At 40.7% G+C, this 25367-nt stretch overlaps 1 protein-coding gene and 1 long non-coding RNA gene across 9 annotated transcripts in view; one reads left to right on the plus strand and one right to left on the minus strand.

Moving 5' to 3' along the window:
• The window catches only part of LOC143145447 (uncharacterized), a 112191-nt gene that overhangs the window by 38133 nt on the left and 48691 nt on the right, over window positions 1–25367 (plus strand). The window lies entirely within an intron of this gene.
• Sol1 overlaps window positions 1–25367 on the minus strand; it is a 636201-nt gene that overhangs the window by 29481 nt on the left and 581353 nt on the right. For all 3 annotated transcript variants that reach the window (XM_076308829.1, XM_076308831.1, XM_076308830.1), the window contains exon 10: window positions 19513–19703. In XM_076308829.1, the coding sequence (XP_076164944.1) occupies window positions 19513–19703 (191 nt within the window). The remainder of the gene's footprint in view (window positions 1–19512; window positions 19704–25367) is intronic.

Below are 25367 nucleotides of genomic sequence, written 5' to 3' on the forward strand. Positions count from 1 at the left end.
GCAATAAAAGGAATTACAGGCATTTTGGAATCGCGAGTTCGGAAGCTCTGAATTATTGCCGCGCGAACGGCGCCGTTGTTAAGATAATTGGGATCGTTATTATTTAACAGACGGGGACCGCCGAGCGTGTCTCGCGCTAGGTGAGCGCGATTCGGTGCGTAAGTGCTTTATTATTCCACGGGGTGGATTATTAGTTTGTTTTCGCGCCCTCGGGGCGCGTAACGACGTGTAAATAAAGCCGACCGGGGGGACCGAATCGCCCTTCAAAGGTCTGAAAACGATCAGGCCGAGGGTACGACGAATAAATATTGATACGCGGACGGATGGACGCAATTTTGCTTTATTTGCGGGGAAAAAAGTGCTTCGGGAGCGGATTCTGACGAACGTTCGCGAGACACGGTTCGAAGGGAAGATAATTTATCGTTTAATACCGATTGCGAACAATCGGTGGTTTTTCGGGGATATTTACGACTCGATGATGATACTGGCCTTGAGCAGGGTGAATTTCTGAACGACTTCGCTACGCTTGTGTACTTTGGGGAGGGAAACGTACTTGGTCGCCGAGACACGTCGCTTTGAAGTTCTCGATTTCTTTAACGCGATACGTAGCACAGACCTTACGCTCGTAACGGTCCTGGGTTGGTTCGGTTTAATGTACAAGGCAGTGATGACGTATAAATAATTCTAAATTGAAATTAAATCAGAATCGTCTACTTGTGCTTATTGTGGAAACTAGAAATCTACGAGAAACTTGGAATAATTGTGTATAAATGATAGCTGTGTCAAGAATCATATTTCTGATTATCCTAATCATACTTCTCATTATCCTAATCATATTTCTCATTATCCTAATCATATTCCTGAAAGATTACTCAGGATTCCACTCCTTATAATATATTCAAATATCGTAATAATCCACGAGGTATGAGTTTTCGTGTAGAATGCTAAAGTTTATATTTTAGAATTATCCAAAAGGGAGATTACACTCTGAAGAGCGCCAAGATCAGAAGTTCGAACCGTATTCGATATTTGCAATCGATTTAGAGGAAAAATTCAGCGCTGATGCGAGTTATTTATTTAATTTTCTCGTTAATTCCTCGTTATCGAAACGTACCCGATACAATCTCCGTTAAAAGGGAATATCGATTTAAATGGTATTCAGATTAAGCGAAACACGGATTATCGGGGCTCAACTGCAAGTGTAATTTTATCTTGGATCTCTCTCTTTTTTATCCGCCTCGAAAACGGAAGGTTTCACGTACATATTGCAACTGCGAAAGGAAACAGTGCTTACGGTCGCGCTGTGTACGAGGGGGTGTTTTCCTTCTGCCTGTTTTCATTTCTATCGATATCACCAGAAAGGCAATGCGGATAGCTGCCGCAGTTTCCTTCTGGTAATGATACGCTTTATATGCACCCCTTTAGCAGCTCGTTCAATTCAAGTGTGTCCATGAAAAAGAAAACGATGCGACTGCTTATCTAAGCGTAGCTCTCTCGTTAGGAGTTAGTTAGCAAGATGCAATATGAAAAATTTAAAATTACTCCGGGTTCGGTACATGAATATATATATATATATATGTATACCATAGTCGGTGAAAGCAACGCTAATAAACAGAGCCAATAGAACTTGAGAGTGACGTGAAAGAAATATGGAGTAGACTGGAAGGGCCAGTATTCACTGGAAGCACAGCAGGCATAATTAATATCGGAACGACCAATTCAAGCAAACAGGATCAACAGTTTTCTATCTTTGCAATGTAAACACAGGGAAAATAGGAGGAGCATGGTGTTTTTATATTTTCCTTCGTGTTTTCCGTATCTTCGTAATTTTAAATAAATGTGAGAGTTACGACTTCGTTTGAAAAAAAAAATGACGATTCCCGGGGTAAAAAGTTTCATCCTTTTTGCATAATTTTTTTTAAGAGAAACGTTCTTCCGTGTAATATTTTTCAGACGTTTTTTCTGCTTTTTTTCCCCACAATATTTCCCCTTAATTAATTAACTGTTCGTACTTTGTTCGATGTGTTTGATAAGTTCGTAGAATTTGTACGACAATAATAACGGAATATTTTCTGAATAACGGCTAATTACGATGGCCGCGCATGTTCATTTCTATGTACATGAATCGAGATTATAATGGAACGAATGGCTTTCAGTTGGTAATGAACGATACGGTACTACTAGTTTATCTGTCGTTTTACGCTAAAGCAAACGTTAAACGAATCGATGAGATTACACATTAATTTAATATTTTTATCCGCTCTTCGTATCTGTGTTATTAGCCCCTTAAATCTGATTCACTGTTTGGAATATCCGCTTCATAGATCCTCTGAATACATTACTATCAGATCTCCATTGTAGCATAAAATGGAATAAACGTAATACACATCTGTGAATCGTGTTTTACAAACGTTTTCCTACTTTGATGCGAACTGCAATCGTATCTTTTCACTTATTCAAATTTCATTTGAAAGTGGATTATACTTAATCACTGGTAGCACGATTTTAATATCATTAAAAATGTTAGATAGAAATGTATCTCGTATACGAAGATTTATTGTAGATCCGCAGACGTTTAAATATTAAAGAAAATAAGGTTAGCGATTCTGTGCTTGGTAACCTTTTACACTCGGTGTTACTAGAAAGGAAAAAGTACAGAAAATTCCTTTAACGTGAAAATATTCTTATTTTCCGTACTGTACGCATTAAGGAAAACTAACAAAGCATTTAATGCCTTAGGGAATAGCTAGCTGAAAACTACAGAAACCTAAAACAAAATATAGAAGTAAGAGAAGCTTTTGTTACCTTTACGGAAAACTCCGAAACTTGGAGAAACCACCTAAAGCAAAATATTAAAGTACGATAAGCTTTTCTTACTTTCTTATAATTGCTTTATTTTGGAAGCACGACAATGGGAATAAGAAATGGAATGATAATGAAGATTTGAATATGCAATGGTAGCTCCATTTTCTGTGTCTCGGTCACACCAATGTTCTACTCCTCAAACCTTTTATTATTCGAGGGGAATATGTCATAAAATATTTTTCCTTTATTAAAACATTTATATATAGAACGGACAGTGTATTTACATACGTATTAAATATTTTCTTTTCTGGCAATTTCCTTTTCATAAAGAAATACTGGTACTACATACGACATTGTTTATTCATCTCAGTGTGCAGATTCATCCTCAGAAATACAAACATGTATTTCTGAATCACTCTGTTAAGTTTCCAGTATGAAAATATCTAATCTCGTACTGTTATTCCATTCAAGCACTTAATGGTACGCTCTTTCGCAACATGCTAGCAAAACAATCTCCCTAAGTCATCTTCCTCGTATACAATATTTTTCTTACAAAATTTTTATTTCTTCCCTACTGTTCTTGACCCCAACGTATAATTCTATAAAATTTTACCCACAATCTCGAGTATTAATAACATTAGTTATTTTTCTCCTCCTAAATAACATTCAAGCATTTTATTCTACCCTCTTTTGCAACATGCTAGCAAAACGATCTTCCTAGTATCAATCCTCCCTAATTCATTTGTATACAATACTTTTTCCACAAAATTTTTACTTCTCTCCCACTGTTCTTGATCCCACCGCACAATTCTACAAAACTGTCCCCACGATCTCGATTAGAAAGCTAACAAATGTTATTTTTCTCCTCATAAATTCATCCTTAACCACCTTCTCCTTGATACCAATCACCCTCCTGACTTACAAAACCGTTTAACCTCCCGTACGTATATCGTACACGGTCGATGCTTTACATCACCGCGTCCCGAACGCGAATTGTCGCAGCAAAACGACCGTGGGATGTATCAATCGTCGAAGAACGACATAGGCTTGCAAATTGCGTCGTCGTTGACTAAGTGCCATTTCGGCCCTGCATTTCTCGCTCGATCTCGCTCGATCTCGTCACAGGTGGGGAGCAGGAGAAGTGCAGCGGTGCACGTCACGCGCGGTGGCTTCTGGCATGCATCGAACACGCTGTGTGCGTTCTAAATTAGAGTCTCATATTGCGGGCTCCGAGGCCAGACGGTTTTGATGTTCCAGCGTTTTTGCCCGGGTTTCCCCTCCGTCCCCCCTCCACCGCTCCATCGGCCGGGATCCCCAGACCGCCGTGGTGGGTTTTCATTTTGAAATGACCCTATTTGCATTGCCACCGCCCGCTGTTTTTTTCGTGGGCCGTGACGGTTGTTTTGCGTGCAAGAAACACAACGTCCTCGATTACGCTGACAGTACGTTGGTTTAAAGTAACGAGATCGCCACGTTTCCCGACGCTTTGTGCATTTTTACGGAAATTACCAGGAGGTTGTTTGCACGCCGCAGCATGGTTTTCCATAGGGCCAACGACCAGCCCCTCCCCCCAACCACCGAGCGTCTCCTGGCCGCGTTAACAAAGTTTCGGGGGCTTTGATGCCGCGTGTGTTCGCACATTTATGGAATCGCGAAAAAAGAAAGGCGAGAGAAAAATGAAAAAAAAAGAAAAGAAAAAAAAGAAACGAACCATCGTTCGCGTTCTTTAACCAGAAAACAACTCGGTTTCGATGCTAGCGGAATAACCGAGGCGCCACAGGATCGCGAACGTACGTTTCGAACGTTTTCCCTTGCGATTTCGAAATTCTTTCGTTTTTCCGTGACACTTGTTTCACGTTTTTCGTGCCACTTGTTCGCCGAGCGAATTGGCAATGGATTATTTTTGACAGGGGACGTTATCCACGAGTGAAATTTTCCGTGGAAGATTTTTATCCGGAATTTTGCCCGTAGAAGAATTTTTATCCGTCAGTTTTCGATCGATCCTGATGCAAGTGTGCATCGATGCATTTTTTGGCAATCTTCGCTTTCTCGTCTGTATCGTAACGCGGGACGCGATTAAACAGGTAACGATTTTTAGTCTATTCGGTGATACAGTCATCGACCATTCGAAGAATAATTTATCTACTTAGGTAACTCGAATGTTTAATATCCAAAGTTGCCCGGAGTTAGTTGCGAAACGTTTAGAATTATTCTTTCCCGTACAGGAAGTTTCGAGGGAGCATTATTTTCGTACTTATTCCAATATATTTAACATTCGCTCTCGAATGAAATCAGAACCATTGAAATTTTCCCCTCTGTGAATAAATAATGATCCCTTACCGCCGTTGATCATGGCCGCGCTCGTTTCTTCGATCGAAATTTCCAATTTCTTGTTCCGTGAATAAATAAAAATAACGGAAACGGGTCCGCTCTCGCGGCAAATAATTTCCTCGAATGTGCCACACGGTGTCTAAAAATCAGAATCGTTGTTCGGACGACGATCACCTCTTTTCCCACACACAATTCACTCCGCGCAATGAGACTCCTGTTTCGCCATGGTTCGGTCTCGCAATCGAGATTTGTAAAACGTGGCCGCGTCTAGTATTTGCAGCGCGGACGATCCAATAAAATGGCACGTTTAATAGCCCGTTACGCCGATAAAACCGAGCCGGGACGAGCGATAGCATCAATTTTTTAAGATCCCCGCGCTGAGAAAATTTCACCCCGCTGCGATACCTGTTTTCCCACGCGGTCACGTAACCGACGCTCGGATGCATACACACACACACGAGGAACGTCAATTTTGCCCTAACACCCGTGCCCCGGTATCGGTATGCCAGACGAACAGTGACATTCCCCCGTGCTTTTAAAATATTTATCGTAACCAGCACGCGAAACGCATCACGTGCCATTTTTACGTTATTGCCCGGCTCGCATCTGTGCACACGTTGTCGTTTCCCTTTGTCTCTACCGTACACTTGCGATACTTTGCCGACTTTTTCGGCGAGAAGTGCCGTACCGAGAGATTTCCACGAGAGAAGATTGTTCCCTTGTTCGTACGATACAGTTGATAAACTTTTCCAGCCATCGAAACTGATTCGTTGCATCGTTAAGGTGCTGCGTACCTTTGTATCGGTGAGGGAAACTTTGAGAAAATATTCGAGAGAAACTGTTCCTGTGAATTGATTTCATTTTTGTTTCGTCGGAAGGGAGATTTATTGTGGATTATTTAAAAAAATTGTTAGCCCGATTTGAGTATTTTCGATGATCCAGTTTGAAAATGGATGGAATTTTAATCAATTCTATTGCGTTGAAGTCGGAGGCCACCTTGAAAATTTAAAAATCCCAAGAAAATTATATTACTTATAATAGACTGATTTTCCATATACTGTGGACAAAATAATCCTGTGAATTAATTTCATTTTTCTTTCGTCGGAAGGGAGATTTATTGTAAATTTTGAATTTTTTCAATGTTCCAGTTTGAAAATGGATGGAATTTTATTAAAGTCTATTCCATTCACTGCGAACCTATAGAAGGCCACTTGAAAAATTGAAAAACCCCAAGAAAATTACGTTACTTGTAATAGACTGATTTTCCATATACTGTGGATGAAATAATCCTATGAATTAATTTCATTTTTGTTTCGTCAGAAGGGAGATTTATTCTAGATTATTTTAAACAATTATGGATACGATTCATTGTCCGCACGATTTGAGTTTTTTCAATAATCTAGTTTGAAAATGGATGGAATTTTACTAAATTTTATTGCGTTGAAGTCGGAGGCCACTTTAAAAATTTAAAAACTCCAAGAAAATTCCGTTACTTACAATAGACCGATTTTCCATACACTGTGGATAAAATAATTCTCCTTTAAAGAAGTAAACCTAATCGTACCGTAACATAAGAGGTAACAAATCTTACATTTACCAATTATTCCACTCCCCGATACCCTAAAGAGACTCCACACGATAACAACGAGTCGAATAAATTCAATTCTTCGTGTTGATACGTAAACGGAAATTTTCGCCCGTGTTTGTCCACTTCGCGTCGATAGGTAACTGAACAACCATAACGTTATTCAACATTCACAGACGTGCCAATCCTGAATATGCTAAACTCGGGGATAACAAATGTATCAAAGACCCGGATTGCTCGATTGTGATTCAACAATCCGACTCACCGTTGCTTTTCCTCCCTCGAGCATCAAGGATTCGTATCGTAGTAACCACCGAGAGGCTTGAACCACTTCCAGTGGTGAATCTCTCTCGAAACATTCAACAAGAACAATAAGCTTTGCGTCACCTAGGTAGTATCTCCTCCCGCGTCAAACGCCCGTGAAAACACTGATTTTCATAATCACTCGAATCACAGACGCCTGTTTTTCTTACTTCCACAATCCCGAAACTCATCCAGCGTGCTTCCAACTTCTCCAGAAACGCTACCAATCGGTTAGTACCGGTGCAGGTTACTGGAAAAGAGTAATTGAAACCGTAGGAAGTCAACGATCCCGAAACTCATCCGGCGTGTTTCCAAGTTCTCCAGAAACGCTACCAATCGGTTAGTACCGGTACAGGTTACTGGAAATGTGTAATCGAAGCCGTAGGAAGTCAACGATCCCCAAATTCATCCAGCGTGCTTCCAAGTTCTCCAGAAACACTACCAATCGGTTAGTACCGGTGCAGGTTACTGGAAAAGAGTAATTGAAACCGTAGAAAGTCAACGATCCCGAAACTCATCCAGCGTGCTTCCAAGTTCTCCAGAAACGCTAGCAATCGGTTAGTACCGGTGCAGGTTACTGGAAAAGAATAATTGAAGCCGTAGGAAGTCAACGGCGAAGCAGGCGCGGTTTCTCTTCCTCCTTTCCTTTTTCTTTCTTTTTTTTTTCTTCTCTTGCGCTCTGATACACGTGGCGAATCCGTTAAATTGATAAAGTTTCACAAGAACTTTCATAATACCCGGGCCGTTGAAGAATGTTCAAGTATATACGAGTTGGCAATTTATGTTCTCCCTGGGCCAGGGCGGCCACCTTCGAATCCCGATTAGGTGGTGCGCTACCCGTAGTTTCGACCATCTCAAGTTCCGCGTCTATGAGGGTCGGTGCGGGCTGTTTATCACACTTTCGAGGAGCATAACTGTCGTAAAATCGCGCTGCGATCTACATTACAAAAGATTCTAAGAGGGGAGGTAGGTGGAGACTCAGCCCCCTCGGTTTGGCAGTGTGTATAACCGAGTAGTCCCTGTCGAGAACCCGCATTCCGTTTCCTTCCTTCCTTCCTTCCTGCTTGGCCTGACTACCTGTCCGCCTGCTTACCAACTTTGCAATTGTAATCAACGATAACGATTCCAGCGCCCCGTTCACGCGATTCGCGCGGAATAATTCGCGAATTGGCCATTCGAACGTTCCTGGGTTTAAATTGACCCTCTCCGAGTCGCTCCGTACCATCATTGGCTCCCTTCCACCTTTGCGGATTTCGAGTATCACATTTTTCAGGACATCGACGCGGGGTGGATGACACGCTCGTTCGTTGCACCAGCACCACCAGCACCAGCAGTAGCAGCGTCACGAATAACCGAAACCACGAATTGATTTCTCTCGTTATCGTCGTTCAACGCGCTCGTCGATACTCATAATTGCGAATTAATTAATTTCCACGGTTCGGAGTCGGTATGATTTTATAAACACCGATTCTCTACACCCATCCCCCCCACCCCCCCACCCGTCCTCGAAATCGTCACGCTACAATTCCGCTCGAAAGCGACGCGCGTTCGGTTGAGCCGATTACGAAATTCTTCAACGGGGATTACATTTATGATGCCGTTGCGTTCGAGAGCGGCTTTTCGGTTGCTCGTCGATGCGTTTGTACCGATTTCCTCGTGTAAATTACAGTAGGAGTTATTTACATTGATCCGAGCGTCGCACCGATACGTGTACTCGCGTTGCTTTAAATTACGTCATTAGTGGATGGTGATATCTTGATTGGAAATCAACATTCTGACTCGCAATGTTACAAGGTTACGTTCAGGATTTAGGAACTAGGATCGATGTCGTCGATACTCGTTACGTTGTGTATTTTTTTACAAAAAATATCTAATCAATTGTTTCTACATTTTCTTAAAAGAATTAAATTAAATATATTAAACAAATTTTTAGATAAGTTTTTATTTATGAATTATGCTTATGTAAAAATTTTGTTTACGTTAAGGATATATTTCTAAAATTAATGTAGTTTTACAGGTGGTCTCAACTAGTATATGGACAATGGTAGCTAACGATTGAAATTATTTAAGTCTCATTGTGATTTGTTAATGTGATCCGTGTCATCGCGCTGCTCTAAATTAGCGGATGGTGATATCTTGATTGGAAATGAACATTCTGACTCGCAAAGTTCTAAAGTTACCTTCAGGATTTTGGAACTAGGATCGATGTCGTTAATACGAGTTATGTTTGCGATTTCTTAGCGACTTGTCGACGTCATCTTGGTACCAGCTATCGGTGTATAGTTAATATCTTCTTCTCGTCTACAAAAGAAGATCGTGATCGGAACTGTTAGAGTTCGATGTTATCGATAACAGTTACAAACTTTAAAAAAATAATTTTCATTGCAGTCGTCCAGGCTACAATTCTTCCTCTCCCTCGAATCTAGATTAAAAATTAAAAGTCTAAATTATTGTAAATTATTGTACACTATATTCTTCTACGTATACATCGACGGTACTCTTACTTTGAATTTCTTCAGGTACGATCACTGTCCACTCAATCTGAACTATCGAGCACGTCGATTATTCGTACTTAAACCCGTGTTTTCCTATTTAACCCTTTGCACTCGAGGCTTTTTTGCTACCAGAAACCAACGCCTCGAGAAAATCCTCCAAATCGTAAAATTCATCTATAATGGAACATTTCCATATATAATACTTTCTCATACATGCGTTTACACTCTACAACAACGTAATATTTAAATTCCAATTTGAATTCCAAATCACGAAGTTTTTAGATCGAAAATAGTACACTGAATCATCCAGCGAGCGAGTATCTCCTCTCGAGTCCAAATGGTTAAGAAATCGTCCTTTTTCCTCGAAACGTCCCACGTTAACCAAAACCTAACCCTACGTTAACCCAGAGCTAACCCAGACCTGCCCCTGGTTTTCGAAATCCGTCCCATTGGGACCGAATGGATTGCGAAATTCCTTAAAATCCCGATTTCCGGTTTCCACGTGAATATTAGAGCCGGCTGGCGAAGATGCACGCGCTCGTACACATAGACGCGTATCGATTCCGTCGAGTACGCCGGAAATATTGCATCTGAACTCCGATCGAACTTCGGAAGCGAAATACGCCAGGTTACATTAAAACGTTACCGCGGATACGGGCGCAAGTTTTCAGCGTTTGACACAGCCCCGCGTTATACATTCAGATACACGCGCGCAGCTACCCCCACCATCTGGCCGTGAAACGTGCACGGGTGGGGGGATCGATAAGCACGCGTGTATCGGGTCCCGCGACGAATGCACGGATCGGGGTAAGCGGGGAGACGTGGTACTCCCGTTGTTTTCGAAACTCTTGGAACGCGTCTCGTTCCTACGGGGGTTCGTAAATCCGTCAGAGTCCTTCCAAGGAGTTTTCGAAAACCGTCAGGAAAAATATGTCGCCGTGTATCCTGCGTCGAGACCACCCTCCCCCTTTCACGCTACTTTTCATCCCCCCGCCACCGTTACCCTTGCCGCTGTTGCTATTGATGGTATCTAACTCGTTCGACCGAATTCGGAAAGTTTCGCATCGATTTCGTCCCGGCGTCCGTCGCCGCCATCGCCGTCATCGTCGTCGTATTCGGTCTCGTCCCTACTCAGGATTCAACGGGTGTGAACCGGCATACCGACGACTTTCACCCCCTTACCCGCCCACACCACCCCTCTTGCCCTGAAAATGAGTCATTCCTGTCTCGACACGGCGACGTCCGCGTCGACAGGAATTCGGAATATATCGTCGATCAGATAGGTGGTAAAATGGAGTTTGGCGTTGACGAGAACACAGGAACACGCCTCGATTTCGACGATTTCAAACCATAGAGTGGGGTGGAGGGTGACCGGGTGGGTGGGTGGGTGGGTTATGCCGTACGATTTGCACGAGAAAACTGTTTTGGGTAAAAACGCTCGTACCATTCCGGGAGACGCGTTCCTTTTCGCGTCTCTGGGTTCTGGGCTTCGAATCGACCGGTAATAAATGTCCTGATAGGTTATGGGGAATGGCTGCGAGGATCACGGGGACAATGGTAACTCGTCGCATCGTCGGTTCGGCGCGTTAAATCGCGCGATGAGAAATCCTGCCGGTTCGAGGCTGAAATTAAACTGTTTTCGCGGAAACGATCCGATTTCCGAATAAATAAGATAATTTACGAAAACTCGGTTGTATCTCGATATGGGTGAACTTTCTTTCGACCGATTCAATATTAATCGTAATCCAACTTCTCTTTCCAAAATAACTTTGGAAGATTGGAAGATTTAATCGATCGAGAATTGGTGGTTGACCTACGAGGCTGAAATATCGCATAGTTTCAATTATAAAAGAAAAAATGTACAAGATTGTAAGATTGTGAGATTTGAACTGGAATAGTGCTAGACTTTCCGGTTTCTACGAGCGGAGAGCAAGTTTCGGGTTTGAACGTTATTAAATACAGTTTGTATGCTAAGTACCGTTACCAGGTATATCCGGAGGATCACAGAATGGTCACAGTCCGTATTGGATCGTGGAAGCGAGCACTTGTACCGTTGTACAGCTGCAGAGGTGAAACGTACCAGAAGTGAGAGAGCTTATTGTTAACAATCGGTGTTTGAGGTCATCGGTAGCACGATTGTGTTTTGTATACGCTTCTTGGGGACTTGGTTAGCGAATGGAAGTTATCGGCCAGCTCTAGGAAAATGCAATTGCTGCATCCAAAGGTTCACGATAAAGAGGACTTTTGGGAAATGCCACAGGGTGGTCTGTAGGTGTTGCACGAATGGAACGTCGCCCGTATATTTTCATCGGTATTTTTCTACCGCCACACCAATCTTCCAAAGTTATTTTGGAAAGAGAAGTTGGATTAGGATTAATATTGAATCAGTCGAAAGAGATAGAATTTTTATTCACCCGATACACATCCACACGGACTCGTATCTTCCGTTAGTTTTTTGGTGACATCTTCCTGGTATTCCAGTTCAAATCTCATAATCTTACAATCTTACAATCTTGTATATTTTTTCTTTTATAATTGGAACTATGCGATATTTCAGCCTCGTAGGTCAACCACCAATTCTCGATCGATTAAATCTTCCAATCTTCCAAAGTTATTTTGAAAAGAGAAGTTAGATCAGGATTAATATTGACTCAGTCGAAAGAGATAGAATTTTTATTCACCCAATGGATTCGTACCTTTCGTTAGTATCCCAGTTCAAATTCCACAATCTTACAACCTTGTATATTTTTTCTTTTATAATTGGAACTATGCGATATTTCAACCTGGTAGGTCATCCACCAATTCTAGATCGATTGAATATTAATCCAATCGTATTTATTTTGGGTTCTCGTTTCATTTGTCTTAATCATCGCAGACCGAGAGTACTCCATTAGGGTTATCGTTTCAGTCGTCGAACTGTACGTCTTCGTTGTTATTCTGTATAGTAATCTTCCACGTGAAGCCAGGTATTTTATTGAACGAATTCAGTATATGTCTTACCCATCACTGGCCAGATTCACTGGAGGAACAGTGGCAGGGACTCTTGGACGGAACTAGACACAAAGAAGCTTCTGTTCTGTTAGAGAAATGGAAGCATTAGCCGGGGCAAACGCAGCAGAGGGGCTTCCAGTGGAAACCCTCCGGACGGTAGAGGTTCCCCAGGAATATGACAACTGTTAGTCATCCTATAAGACACTGGTCTAAACAAGCTAACAAAAGCTGTAGACTGGTGTGGTAATTAACCACGCTCCACGGGGTCGTGGAAGAAAGCCTTGGTTGCCGGTAGACGTAACCTTACAGCGGCTGTCACAACAGATTAGCGAACTAGCTAAGTCCTTCTTCGTTGGATCCCAGAACAAGAAGCTGCTCCACCTATTCTGACCAATTCCCACGTTCTCACAGTGGCAGGTGCAATCAATGCATCGATGTGCGAATGTCCTACGATGAATGTTTCGATCCACAAGCTAGCTCTTGGGTGTACAGGAAGATTCACAGGGATTAGAGAACTGTTACGATCGTTTGCACGTTGGAGATTTCTCCTAGGGACAATCGACCTGCTGGACAATCGATTCCCCTTACGTGTATTGATAATGAACGTGGAATTTCTCGTAGACGTTGGATCGTACGTATCACGGTTTAAAAGAGTCCAGAGTTCAGAGTCTAGTTTTCTTTTGTGCACACGTGACAGGTACCCAATGCGAATCTTTTGTGAATCTAGGTTCCTCGACACGAATCCGGGGTAGAGAAATTACCAAAACGGTACACTTCGCCTCGGTATCTCGGTATTCTAGGTGCTGACCTACAACGCGGTATTATAGAATCCCAGTAGATACTCAGGAATGATCTTTATTAGACCAGCGCATGGGAATTGTAACGGCAGGGATTATGTGGCAAGCAGCTCACATTGCCGTATCGACTATACGTCCAGGTACGATATATCATCGAATATTAACTGAATCTCTCAGTCTCGCATAGCTGATTAGAGACCCGCAATAGGTAGAGGAGATACAGGCGATGAATATCGTCGATAGAAAGTTATAACAATGATTTAACTACGACTTGACATTCGTCGGATCGGTGTTCGTTGGTTAGAATACTTCTCGTCCGTTCTTGCGAATATTTTGACACTTTTTAGATTATTTTTTTGTAACTTTTATTCATCGTTCCTCGTTGATATTCTTTCGTCGCTGGCTGAATACTTCTCTGTTCTTGTGAATACTACTCTGACACTTTTTAGATAATTTTTTTCTAACTTTCATTCATCGTTCCTCGCAGAGATTCCTTCGTCGCTTAGATCATTTCTCGTTTAGATAGTGGAGCGTTCGATTATCTTTCCTTGACGGTTGACTCTTGACAATTTGCGCAATACGCTTGCAAATTTGTACGAGCTTTCCCGAACGACTTGGGACCACTGAACGAGGTAACTTCAGTCACTTGGAGCATCGATGATTAAGTTTCTTGGAGAATTCGTGTTTCGGTGTTTGCATTTGCGTTTCGAGCCCAAGGTACGTTGCAAACAATCGATATACTAAATCGAGTGGTTCACATGTCATCGGAATGATTCCACGTAATTTATAATAATTTTTCCCATTATGTTACGTCACATCATTCCCTTACGTTGTCAAATCGGAACCGGAAGAGTTAAATTTGATTTAAAAAAGAAGCAAAAAACGACACTAGGCTCGTCGATAAACGCGACAAATAAATGAATAAATTCCCGAACGGTTTCAGATTCTATTTGCCCGCGGAACGTTGTTTTTCCCCCCCGTGCGCAAGAAACGCGGGATCAGTTACAACGTATACACATCCGGTGCGTCAGCGAAAAACAGAAAAACGGGGCGAAGTGTGCCTCCACGGTACTTTTTGGAACATTTTCACATTTTGTAAATACCATTCGTGGAAACGGCTCGCTGTATATCTTCCCCGCGGAAAGCTTTATCCGGGCGTTCTTTCACCTCGGATGGAGATAAACATTCCCTTCCGCGCAAATGCATATTTCGGGTAACGTTACGGAATTACAACCGAAGCGATAAACAAGCTTACAATGTTGGGAAGAAAGGTTCCACCGTGTCGCGAGTTTCGATCCGGTTACACGGGGAGAAACGATCGACTAACGAGTTTTCATCTACGGGGAGATCGGTCCGTGACGAGATCGGTGTCGACGAGGAATGCGTGAGTCCGTATGAAAAATTTACCTACCACTCGGATAACCGTGGACCGCTTTGAGGCACGCATCGGGACGCTCGCGCATCCGCACGCCTCGGATATTTTAATGGCTTTTGATTTCAAAGACGCGGTGTCTTGGAAACAACTTCGAAATCCAGTTATGAACGCTTTGAGCCAGCGATGAGAAATCCGGCTTTTTCACGAACGATATCCAGCTTTGAAGTTCCCGCGGCTGGTCGGGGATACCCTCCACCATAGCAATTAAAGCGAAACTTTTTATCGTTAGTCGTGCTTCGTTTCCCTAGCGGCACGGGGCGGTGGATGACGGCGATGGTGAGGGCACGGGGGTTTTACTACGGGTTCAAACGAGGAACTTCGGCGCCGCGGAATCTCTTTTCCGCCGTTGTGAATAGGACCGAATCCGTTTGTTCGCGTTTCAATTACGCGATAATAGGTGCCTCGTTTACTTCGCGGAACTTGGGAGAACAACACTCGCGCCGGGCGAAAGATAGCCGCGTCACAGCCAACATGGCGAACTTCTCTCTTAAAATTAACACGGACTCGATATATATATATGTATGTATGTATGTATGTATGTATGTATGTATGTATGTATGTATGTATGTACGTGGTCCTCTGCTTGGTTTTTGCGCGCTTTTAATCTGCGCGACCTTTCGACGCTCACCAACGACGAACTTCGAACGTGCTGGAAAACTTGTCCAATCAAGCGATGAGCGGATTCGGTAAATAATCGTGCCGCAAAATGGCCAGAACTTTGTAAGATCTTGGGAGGTATTTTCATGGTCTTTAACCGGCCGATTAAATTTAATATTTTTGGGTCTCCGGACTCTTTGGTTTTCTCTCTCTTTTCTCTCTTTTCTCTTTTCTCTCTCTTTAATACTTTACTAATTTCTAATTGGAGGAACAACTTAGGTTAGCTACAACACGTTACAAGTGTTGTACTCGTAGATGCTCTATAAAAAATTCCAAGTCTTTGATTTTCTTTCTTTTCGATATCATAGAAGCGTTTCAAGAAAAAATTCTTTCTTATCTCCAATACTTTACCAATTTCTAATTGGAGGAACAACTTAGGTTCGCTACAACACGTTACAAGTGTTGTACTCGTAGATGCTCTATAAACAATTCCAAGTGTACACAATTGGCCCCTCTCTTCCTCCCTCCCTCTCCATCGCGTTCCATGTTCGCTCTCTCCCCGCTCCAGGGCCCCGGCTCGGTAAATTCAGATATTGTCAGTGCCATAAATCGGTTCGATGTGCTCGACTAAAGATAGACGATACGCATCATTGAGAATAAGTTATTGGTATAGGACGTGTTCGGGACGTAACATCGGAACATGACGTACGGTCTTATATACGCACGGGCGGCGTCTGCCGCAGTCCGGCCCTTTCTCCTGCGTGCCTACGTCCCGTCAAAATTTCAATTTCCGTTGAGCATTCTATCGTGATAGCAATGTGTCTCTCTTCGTACGGCCGTTTATCATCCACAGCCGAGGTTCAGATTGCACCGTACACGCTGGAATGCCCGGGCTGCGGAACAAATGGATCGCGAAGTGTGTTTGTCTTTATACCCCGGGAAGATTCCGTGGCGCGGATCCTGGGGGGCGGGGAACGGGTACGGGGACGGGGGTGGGTTCAACGGGGCGCGACGTACGCTTTCGAAACTCAAAATTCGTTTCTTTCGAACCGAATCACCCCCTGTTCCCTCTCCACTTCACCGGGATACTGGACGTTATACGAAACGCGCATGGATGGCTAGAGGGTGGCCCGGTGGGGGTTGGAAAGCGATAGATAACGCGCCGGGGTCGAATTTAAAAGCACACGGCGAAATCGAACGGGATTAAGCTACGGGTTACAAGTTCCCTCCATTGCGAATATTCCGCCCGACTGCGGAACCGTTTTCATCCCGAAACTTTCTTCCCATTTGGTGAAAAACATTCCAAGATCGCAGTGTTTAGAACTCGAACAGGAAGGGAACCGAACCAACGAGAACGGAGGAGAGACGTTGCGACCTCTGCCCACAGAATTTACCGCCCTGAATTTCTTATTAACCGAACGAAAAGCCAACCGGCGACCATTGTGCGATATTTTTCGCGTACACTGTGCACTCGATGGTTCACGAACCTGGCTTTGGTCGATACTTGGATAAATTTCTACCAAACGGTGGATATTTTAATTAATTTTTACCAGAGGTACGACGTAAGGGACAGATTCCATTCTTCAAGAATTTTCATTTATATATGTAGCGATTCGGGTTGGTATTTAAAGATTTTTTTTGTACGGTGAACGCGAGATTAAATTGAAGAGTTTTTCAAGAGTTTCGACTTGGACCACTTTCGCAATTGTTGTCGATAAATTGATTTTCAAAGTGATCGCGAGGCAGAGCGGAGAGTTAAAGTTTGTATCCGTCGAGGTGAAGTGTAGCGTTTCTTTTTAAGAATGGAATTTAAACGAGGGAGCGTGAGAAAGGGAGAAAGCTTTTATTATTCATAGAAGGGGGAATCCCATGTTAATTCCACTCAAATTTCTGGGTAACAGTGTTACGAAAAAATCCCTCCGCACCAGACCACATTTATTAAGTCCTGTTCTATGGAAACCCTGTTCCAGAAGTACTGTATTATAGAAAGATTTGCAGCAAGGATTTTTCTAAAGTACTGCAAACATAGAAATGTGATTTTCCACGGAGCTGCGAAAAAGTTTACCTATCGTTTTTATCGAGCTTCGTGTTTCGAAGCTCTACATATTTCATGGGGATTTTGTTCTTCGTCACTTGTCCAAACATTAGACACGATACTTCCGGACGTGCATGAATTTCAATGGTGAATTTAAATAAATACTTTGATCGATCGCACTCCCTTATTCGTCGAATTTTATGGCCGATGGGACTCGTATGGGTCTCTGTTAATCTTCTCTGAAAGCTTTACTTACTTCTCTGGCCCTGATTCATTAAAGTGTATTTTTAAATCATTTTTAACGGAAACAAATCCAATGTAAACGTTTCTGATTTTTAGGATAGTAATAGTCTTTCATTTGGTAATTAAAGGCAAACGTTTTACACTCTCGAAGGGGAACAAATATCACGGTTAAAAGATAAATGAATATATCGAAAATCGAAAACTCTGCTCTTAATGAGCAAATATGGGAGTCCCTTTTGTACATTTTTCCACGGAATAAAATTGAAAATTCACACAACAATAAACTTTGTCGTGCAGGAATATTTATTCAACGAAACTTGTTCGTTCGTTAAAGAAGATCGTTCGTAATACTGCTGCTGTGAGGTGCTATTATAAGTTTCACAAGAGGTATTACCCGAGCGTCCGGTATCGATTTAGTTCTCCTTGAAGTGTGTTGCTCGGCACAAAAGTTTCACGAATAAGTACCTTTTGTTTTTTGGTGTTAGCGTGAAATTAAAAGGGTGAAACTGCCTCTTCGAAATTAAAAACTGTAATTTTATAAACGACAAATTTCACATTGGGAGATTCTATGCATCTCGCGTACCGAGTACACTTTAAGGAATAATTCCGATTACAGGATGATCCAATTATTATTAATTTTACGAACGAACGAAGGAAATGAGAACGAGAGAAGCTATTGAAGGGATGGAAGCAGATATTTTGTTATGTCACCGTTTTCATTTCTTCGTTTTACGTGCTCGAGCTTGTTTATTTTTTATAAATGAAAAGGAACAGTCATAGAAATATCTTATTCGTAATATTCGTTGCGAAAAGTTTCCAACCGGAATGTTCTTCAATCAAAGGTACTTTCTGCGCAAATTGTTGCATAAAATCGTTATTTCAACGAATGGAATAAGAAATGGTTAAAATCAATGATATCTGAAAAACGGAACGTAATGGAACATTAGAAAAATTATTTAGAGACGATAACTCGGAACATTTTTCGAAACATTGCGGAAAGTTCTTGCATCGTAAGGAAAAAGATAGAATATTAAAAAATATGATTCTATCTTTACAATCGCTATAATCCCGTACAACTTTTACGGGATAAGATGACGCGGAGGGTCAGATACATTGTCCAACATCTAAAGAACGTCTATGGAAGTTATTAAAAGAAGCCTGGAAGGTCATATTCACGAGATAAAAATTGAAAAAAAATTAATAACCTGTTATACCAAAAATCTGTGAGATAGTCACGAGTCGGAAATCTTGACGAAAAGAATTCAAAGCAGTGTAAAAGTTGTTCTTACGAAATTAACGATACGTGCGAATTTCATCGTTTTTATGCGAGTAAATATTCGAAATGAAAAAAGTTACGCGAGTTCCAAAGGTGTTGTTGCATTCTCTGTAAAGCAAAAATAAATTTTTGCCGCGTACATTCATCGAACCTTAACAAGAGTTCACTGCACCCGCTGCACTAATCGATCGAGCGCCTGTAACCCCCCAATTGCAATTTAAGGATTAATTCGAATGAGTTTCACGTATCGGTTCACAATCGAATTTAGTATTGTTCGTTATTTGTGTAGATAGTTTGATCTAATGAATACGGTGATCATTGTGCTGTAATTATTGACAAGTCTAATTCAATTTGTACGGTGGTTAGGGTTTTCAAGTGGCACGATCGAGATCGTCGCTCGAAAACGAGATCGGTAGCGAATCTCGAACCATAATTGAAAATAGTTCGTACGAGCTCGTGTTTCGATTCATTTTCATCGGGAAGATCTCGTTGGCGATATCGTTACGACGTTGGCGATTAATTTGTTTCGATTTGAAATCGCGAACTCGCTCGATGCACTCTTTATCGTTAATGCGTCGATTAGGTGGCGGTTAGATTCAAATTGATCGAGATTACTCACTTTCTGTGAAGGAATAGACCGCTTTGAAGCCACGCGAGTGACGTGACGACGTGACACCGTGAAATTCCAAGGAAAGTCGTGGCCCGTTGCTCATGATGGGTCGTGACCGCATTTCGCCGCAGAATGAATCAATTTTCTCCTTCTTTCCGTCTATGTGCACGTACGCCACTAACGAGTCCACGTTCTCGCATCTGAAATTGCAAGAAATTCACAATTAATCATTGTACTTGTTGCGTTTCGTTCAGTGTCGCGCAAAGTAACTATACTCGACGTTAGATCGATTTCGATAATTTTGTCACAGATAAATAATACGAAAACTGTACCGAGAAGTAATCGCAACGATTGTAATTGTCTTTCCATTTGAAACGACTGTAGTGAATTAATTATCTATAAACAAAAGTGACGACACACGCGCGAATTTCACTATTTTAAATAATCTACGGTTTCCTGGTACGAAACGGTAACGATACGTGTCCAAATTTACCGTGAAATAATTGTAACAAGTAAACACTGCAAATTGCATTTCCAGATTATATCGACGATACATGCAAGGATTTCGTTTGTGATAATTTGATAGATCTTCCGATTTGATTCCGATCAAATTACTAGTGATAATTGTTTCTATGCATGATAGTATTTGAAAGGGAGGTGGGGTCCGTATCACTTCTATGAACGATTATATATTTTATTTTTTCTATAAATGTAACAACTTGAAGAGTGCATTTGCAATCTCTGTTACGATTTATACACTTTAGGAACTATTTAATTGTTCGACAGAGATTGATTCTTCTCATAATATTGTGAGTAAAAATTTCGTTTCGTAGAAATAAAAATTTTCATTAGATTCATTATTATTGTATGCACATATCATGCAGGACGTTTCGCCCAACTTGAGAATATAGAATGTCATCGTTCCTTTTGATGATACGGATAAAAAAGTTTTATTCGCGGTTAAATTTCATCAAATTTCAAGATCGGACGTATTTTATTTAATACAGTGAAATATACCTCTTAAAAGAAAAAAAGGAAACATAAATCAACTACACGAAGTGTACTGATATTCAAATGACATCGAACAGTAAAAATGCAGTATATATTTTTTCTTCTAAAACGTGTCCTCTAAAAAACACTTTTAAATCGGATATATTGCCAAAGGTATGCTTGAAGATATTCTGTAAATAAATTTCGTTTCTTTCAAGAGCCAATTTTCAACAGTTCCTTTTCTTTGAATACTCAGTGTCGCTTTGTAAAATTTCGTGACGCGTAATCTCCGTTTCTTTTAAGAAAGAAATTTAAGAGATTTTCGAAAGACCTTCTAAATTCTCTTTCCTTGTTTATCTCGCACGATACGTGTACATCTGTATCGCAACGAGGTATTGTCAGCCAGGCACCAGATTCCTCGAGTCGAGGACCTCGTAGTTCTATCGATATTTCATTTCGTCGAGGTGTCGCACAATCGTGGACCATTTTACCATTTTATCCCACAGCCACGGTTCTAATTTATTTATTCACAGACCGGGAGAACTCGAAATTCTAATTAGAATTTGGTGTCTTAGCAGAGTATCGCAAACTCTCGTGTACACCGAATTCGAACACATCCTGATCAGTAATGGGTTTTAGGTCTTGCGGACCGGGTTCCCTGAAATTAGGAACATGTACGAGTATTCCAAATTGCATACTTGCATTTCCCACGTAATAGTGGTCCGATGGAAGCGTAGCACTGTTTGTAATTAGAATTCGGCAAGTTACCGAAAAATTACTCAGTGTCTCTATTCCTTCGTAACTATTGTATCTTCGAGATCTAGGGGGAAGGTAAACTTTGTTCGACTTTGTTAAGCCTTTGGTAGTAAAATCGGAACACGCGCGAACTTCGATAGAACAGATCCGTATACTACTGGAACGTGCCTGGATTTCATTACAACATCGAATCGTGAATATTTCGAGCGTTGAACGCTTCGTGATACTTCGAACAGAACTTATCGGGCTTGTTATGTACTGTTTAAAGTAAACGAACTGTCGCGGTGCGATGATTTTCAAGTTAAGATTTTGTGTATTCTCGCATCTTCGGTCGATGTACAGTTTTTTCACTTGACGCTAACGCGGGACGTGACGTTTAATTTTCCAGAATATTAATATTATTATCGAACGGCTTTATCACGCGTTTGTGTGAGTATATAAATACACGAATACGTATGCGTAACGCGTGAGGTGCAGCTAAATATGCTGTTACAAAAACTAACCTCAATATTCAACCGCAACTGTGCGGAAGTAAAAATTTAATTTCACGAAAATTAAAACGGACAAGCCCGGAGAAACGTAATTTCTAGAACGTATGCGTAGTAACGGTGTATCTATTAAATTTATAAAATTGAAGAGAAATATTTGTCTACTTTCCCTGGGGTAACAAGGAAATTTTTATTTATTCTGGTACATGCGTGCAATAATTTATCTCTTTTGAAACGTTTAAAGAGAATTGGTAACACGTGTTCACCTCCTCCCAAACTGCTCGTCGTCGGTCTCGAATCGAGCATATTTAGAGGCCTCTTGGAATATTAAAATCCCAAAAATATTAATTTAAACATTTATCTTAATTTCCTTCCAGTTCCTTAAATTATCAATTAAACTACACACGAGAATACATATACGAAATTTTTACTGGATCGAAATACAATCTTAGAATATTGTACATTATTTTTATTGAATCGAAATCTGATCTTTGAATATTATACATTATTTTTCAAAACTCGTTCCACATAAATACAGAAAGTACGTGAAGCTACTACTAGAATAAAATTTACTAGAAAGATGTTACCAATGTGTTCAAGTAGCGTTTTATATCACTCATTGTGATCAATCGTTTCTCTTAAGCAAAGAGTAAAATTCGGAGTACAATCGTAATTAAGTTGCTTGCATTTATCCGTAACGCAGAGTTCCGCCTGTATTATTTCCACGTATCCTTCAATTACGAGCGAAGTTAACGATGCCAATTTCCAAACTGTTAAAACTCCGCCAGGAGGGTGAACATACGGAGTTTAATTAATAAACTTCGACGTGTATTTTTTTTTTCTTCTTTTTTTTTCACCGGTACAGGATACGGTTCGTACGTGCCGCGAAACTTTTGATTTTTAGGAGAAATACACCCTCCGCGAGTTGGCGTCAAAGCAAGCGTAAATCGGCGTAATATTCTGAAATACTACGGCAGAGCTCGATATACAAATTACTTTTCGATACGCCGGCGAAACAGGCCACTGGCGTTGTTTGATCGACCTTATTCATATGCATTCGCGATATCGCGTTTCGATGGTAGGTACGTTGGCCCCGTATATTCGCATAAATACAGGATTCGTTGAAAAGTGTTGATACCACTGCGGGGTTGTGTTCGGTGCGCGAGAACAACGAAACAAGTTTCTATAAACGTAGGAAGAATAATGGATACGAAGTCGCGCGCACGATACGGGATGAAGCATATTCATTCATTTATGCGGAAAGTAAACATATTTTCGAAACAATCATTTTTTCCTACATTATGTATGCCACGAACGATTTGTTACGAAAAGAATCGTTGGTTAGATTTTCCAGAGGAAATATTCATTGTTCGAATAGAAACGGTGGGTAATAATTATTCGAATTTAATGCATTCTTTTAACAAAGCACGCGAGTATTATTCTGATCGTCGAAAGTTAGGTTTCTTCGTTTTAGGCGTATGTCGTGGTCAAAGCGTGCACTTAACGAATGCATGCATTCACCGGTAAGTTAGATCTACGTAGATTATGTTACCTTCTGGTTAGTTTTTACTACTTGACAAAATCTCTGGTACGATGCAATCATACTGTGCAATCGCTCGTGAGCGTATAAGTACATTCGCTGTAGTTCACGTCTTAATTGTAACGTACACAACTTTCCACATGTGCATACACGAATTCTATGCACTCATCTATTATGCATTTTCAGTTTCGTACTTAGTAATCCGTTATTGGATACCAATTGTGAATATTATTTTTTAAAGTGAGGCTCCGAAGTACAGGTTCTGAAGTACGGAGGAATTGTCGAATAATAAATAATCATGTCCTATGTATTATTATGTGAAAAAAAAAAAAAACGAAAGAGAAAAATGTAGCGATCGTACATTGAAGTGGCGATTAATACGAGAAACATTAAATTTGACGTATTTCGTTCACGAAATTGCATACATTGAGTGTACTTTTACCGGTGGATGAATGATTGAACAAATTATTCAGAATTCGCCGACAGTGAAAAGGATGCAGCTGAAAAAGCTGCAACCCTCTTAATCCGTACTCCACTTCTTTTTCTACCAAATTACGAGGCCGACTTGTGGCTACCGATAATAAAATACGTGTCCGAAAATAAAAAGATTTTCAATTTGACGATCTACGGCACAGGGGGTGGTAGCCTACTTGAAAAGAAAGAATTTATTCACGGCTCGGATAGCTCAATTGGTAGAAGGGTCGTCTGTAAGGGAAGATTCCGGTCTAAATCCTGATTTAGTCTTACGGAAGTAAAACAGGGTCGTGTGTCTTCGCATTGCATTTTTTTTTGTTTGCGTTGCTGAATTTATTTGCGAAGCTGCTTGTACTGTGGCCAACAGTTTTGAAATATGTAACTTAAAACCGATGAAGAAACAATTTACTACACGAATGGTCCAAGCGATGGAAAACTCCAAGTTTGAACACAGATTCGCGAATGGTAATAAAAACCATCCTTGTTGAAATATAATATAAAAAATTTCCAGCTGGTGAAGAAAACTTTGCGAATTTTTAACAATTTGGTAACTTACGTTCCTTTCTCCCACTTCAAACTATGTATTCTAACTATGTAGTACGAGAATGCATTTTTCATTGATTTTATGGTAGGAATATTTTATTAAATAAAATTAGGAATTTCCAATCGCATTGCGAATAGTCGTTTTCGTGAAGAAATATGAGGGAATGTGTGAAATGATAAAACAGATTAAAAATATTCTTCAATTATATCGTTGGAATGAAAAATACGAATTTGTCAATATTCTAGAACGCATTTGTCAGAATCGATCATACCCAGAGAACGATGCATCAGATTCTTTGGAGGCAGGCGGTTAGTTTAAGGCAGAACTTGCTCTCAGGATTTAAATAACGGAACAGATTCTTAATCAAGCTTCAGATGCTCTGTAAAGAAGGGATCAAGATCAACAAATCTAAAGTAGGAGATCTTGAGAAGCTGTTCCCTTATTTAAAACCTGAGAGGCAGGAGGAGTTTCTGCTCCAAACTGATCGCCACCGAAGAAACTGATGGGTTTTACTTGGACATGATTGACTCTGATAACAATAGATCAGAAATTTTCATACTGGTTTAACTTTCATTACTTTTATTACAATCTTTTAAACTTTATATTTGCATAACTTGACACAGAAATTACAATACATTACATTGCCTAGTTCTCTTATGACTGGTTAAACATTCGTACAACTTGTCAAGTTTTAACACAAAGTAGGAGAAAGGTCGAAACAATTGCACAAATTATGAATACACTGTTGTTTGAATAACGATATTCGAGGACTCGAAGATTCGAATAGTGAAATTTCGGTACTCGAATCTACTTAAATATTCGAATTTTTCTCACCCCATTCGAATACCAAATTATTCAAGTATTCTCAGCTGTATTTTTTAAATAACGATATTCGAGGACTCGAAGATTCGAATAGTGAAATTTCGATATTCAAACATTTGAATAGCGATACTCAAATCTACTTAAATATTAAAATTTTTCTCACCTCCATTCGAATACCAAATTATTCGAATTAATCTACGTCGTAGTTACCGGGAGTGTTTTTAACGTTAACATATGCGTAGCAATCGGC

The sequence above is a fragment of the Ptiloglossa arizonensis genome, chromosome 4, assembly GCF_051014685.1.
Source record: "Ptiloglossa arizonensis isolate GNS036 chromosome 4, iyPtiAriz1_principal, whole genome shotgun sequence".
NCBI classification, from domain to species: Eukaryota; Metazoa; Arthropoda; class Insecta; order Hymenoptera; family Colletidae; genus Ptiloglossa; species Ptiloglossa arizonensis.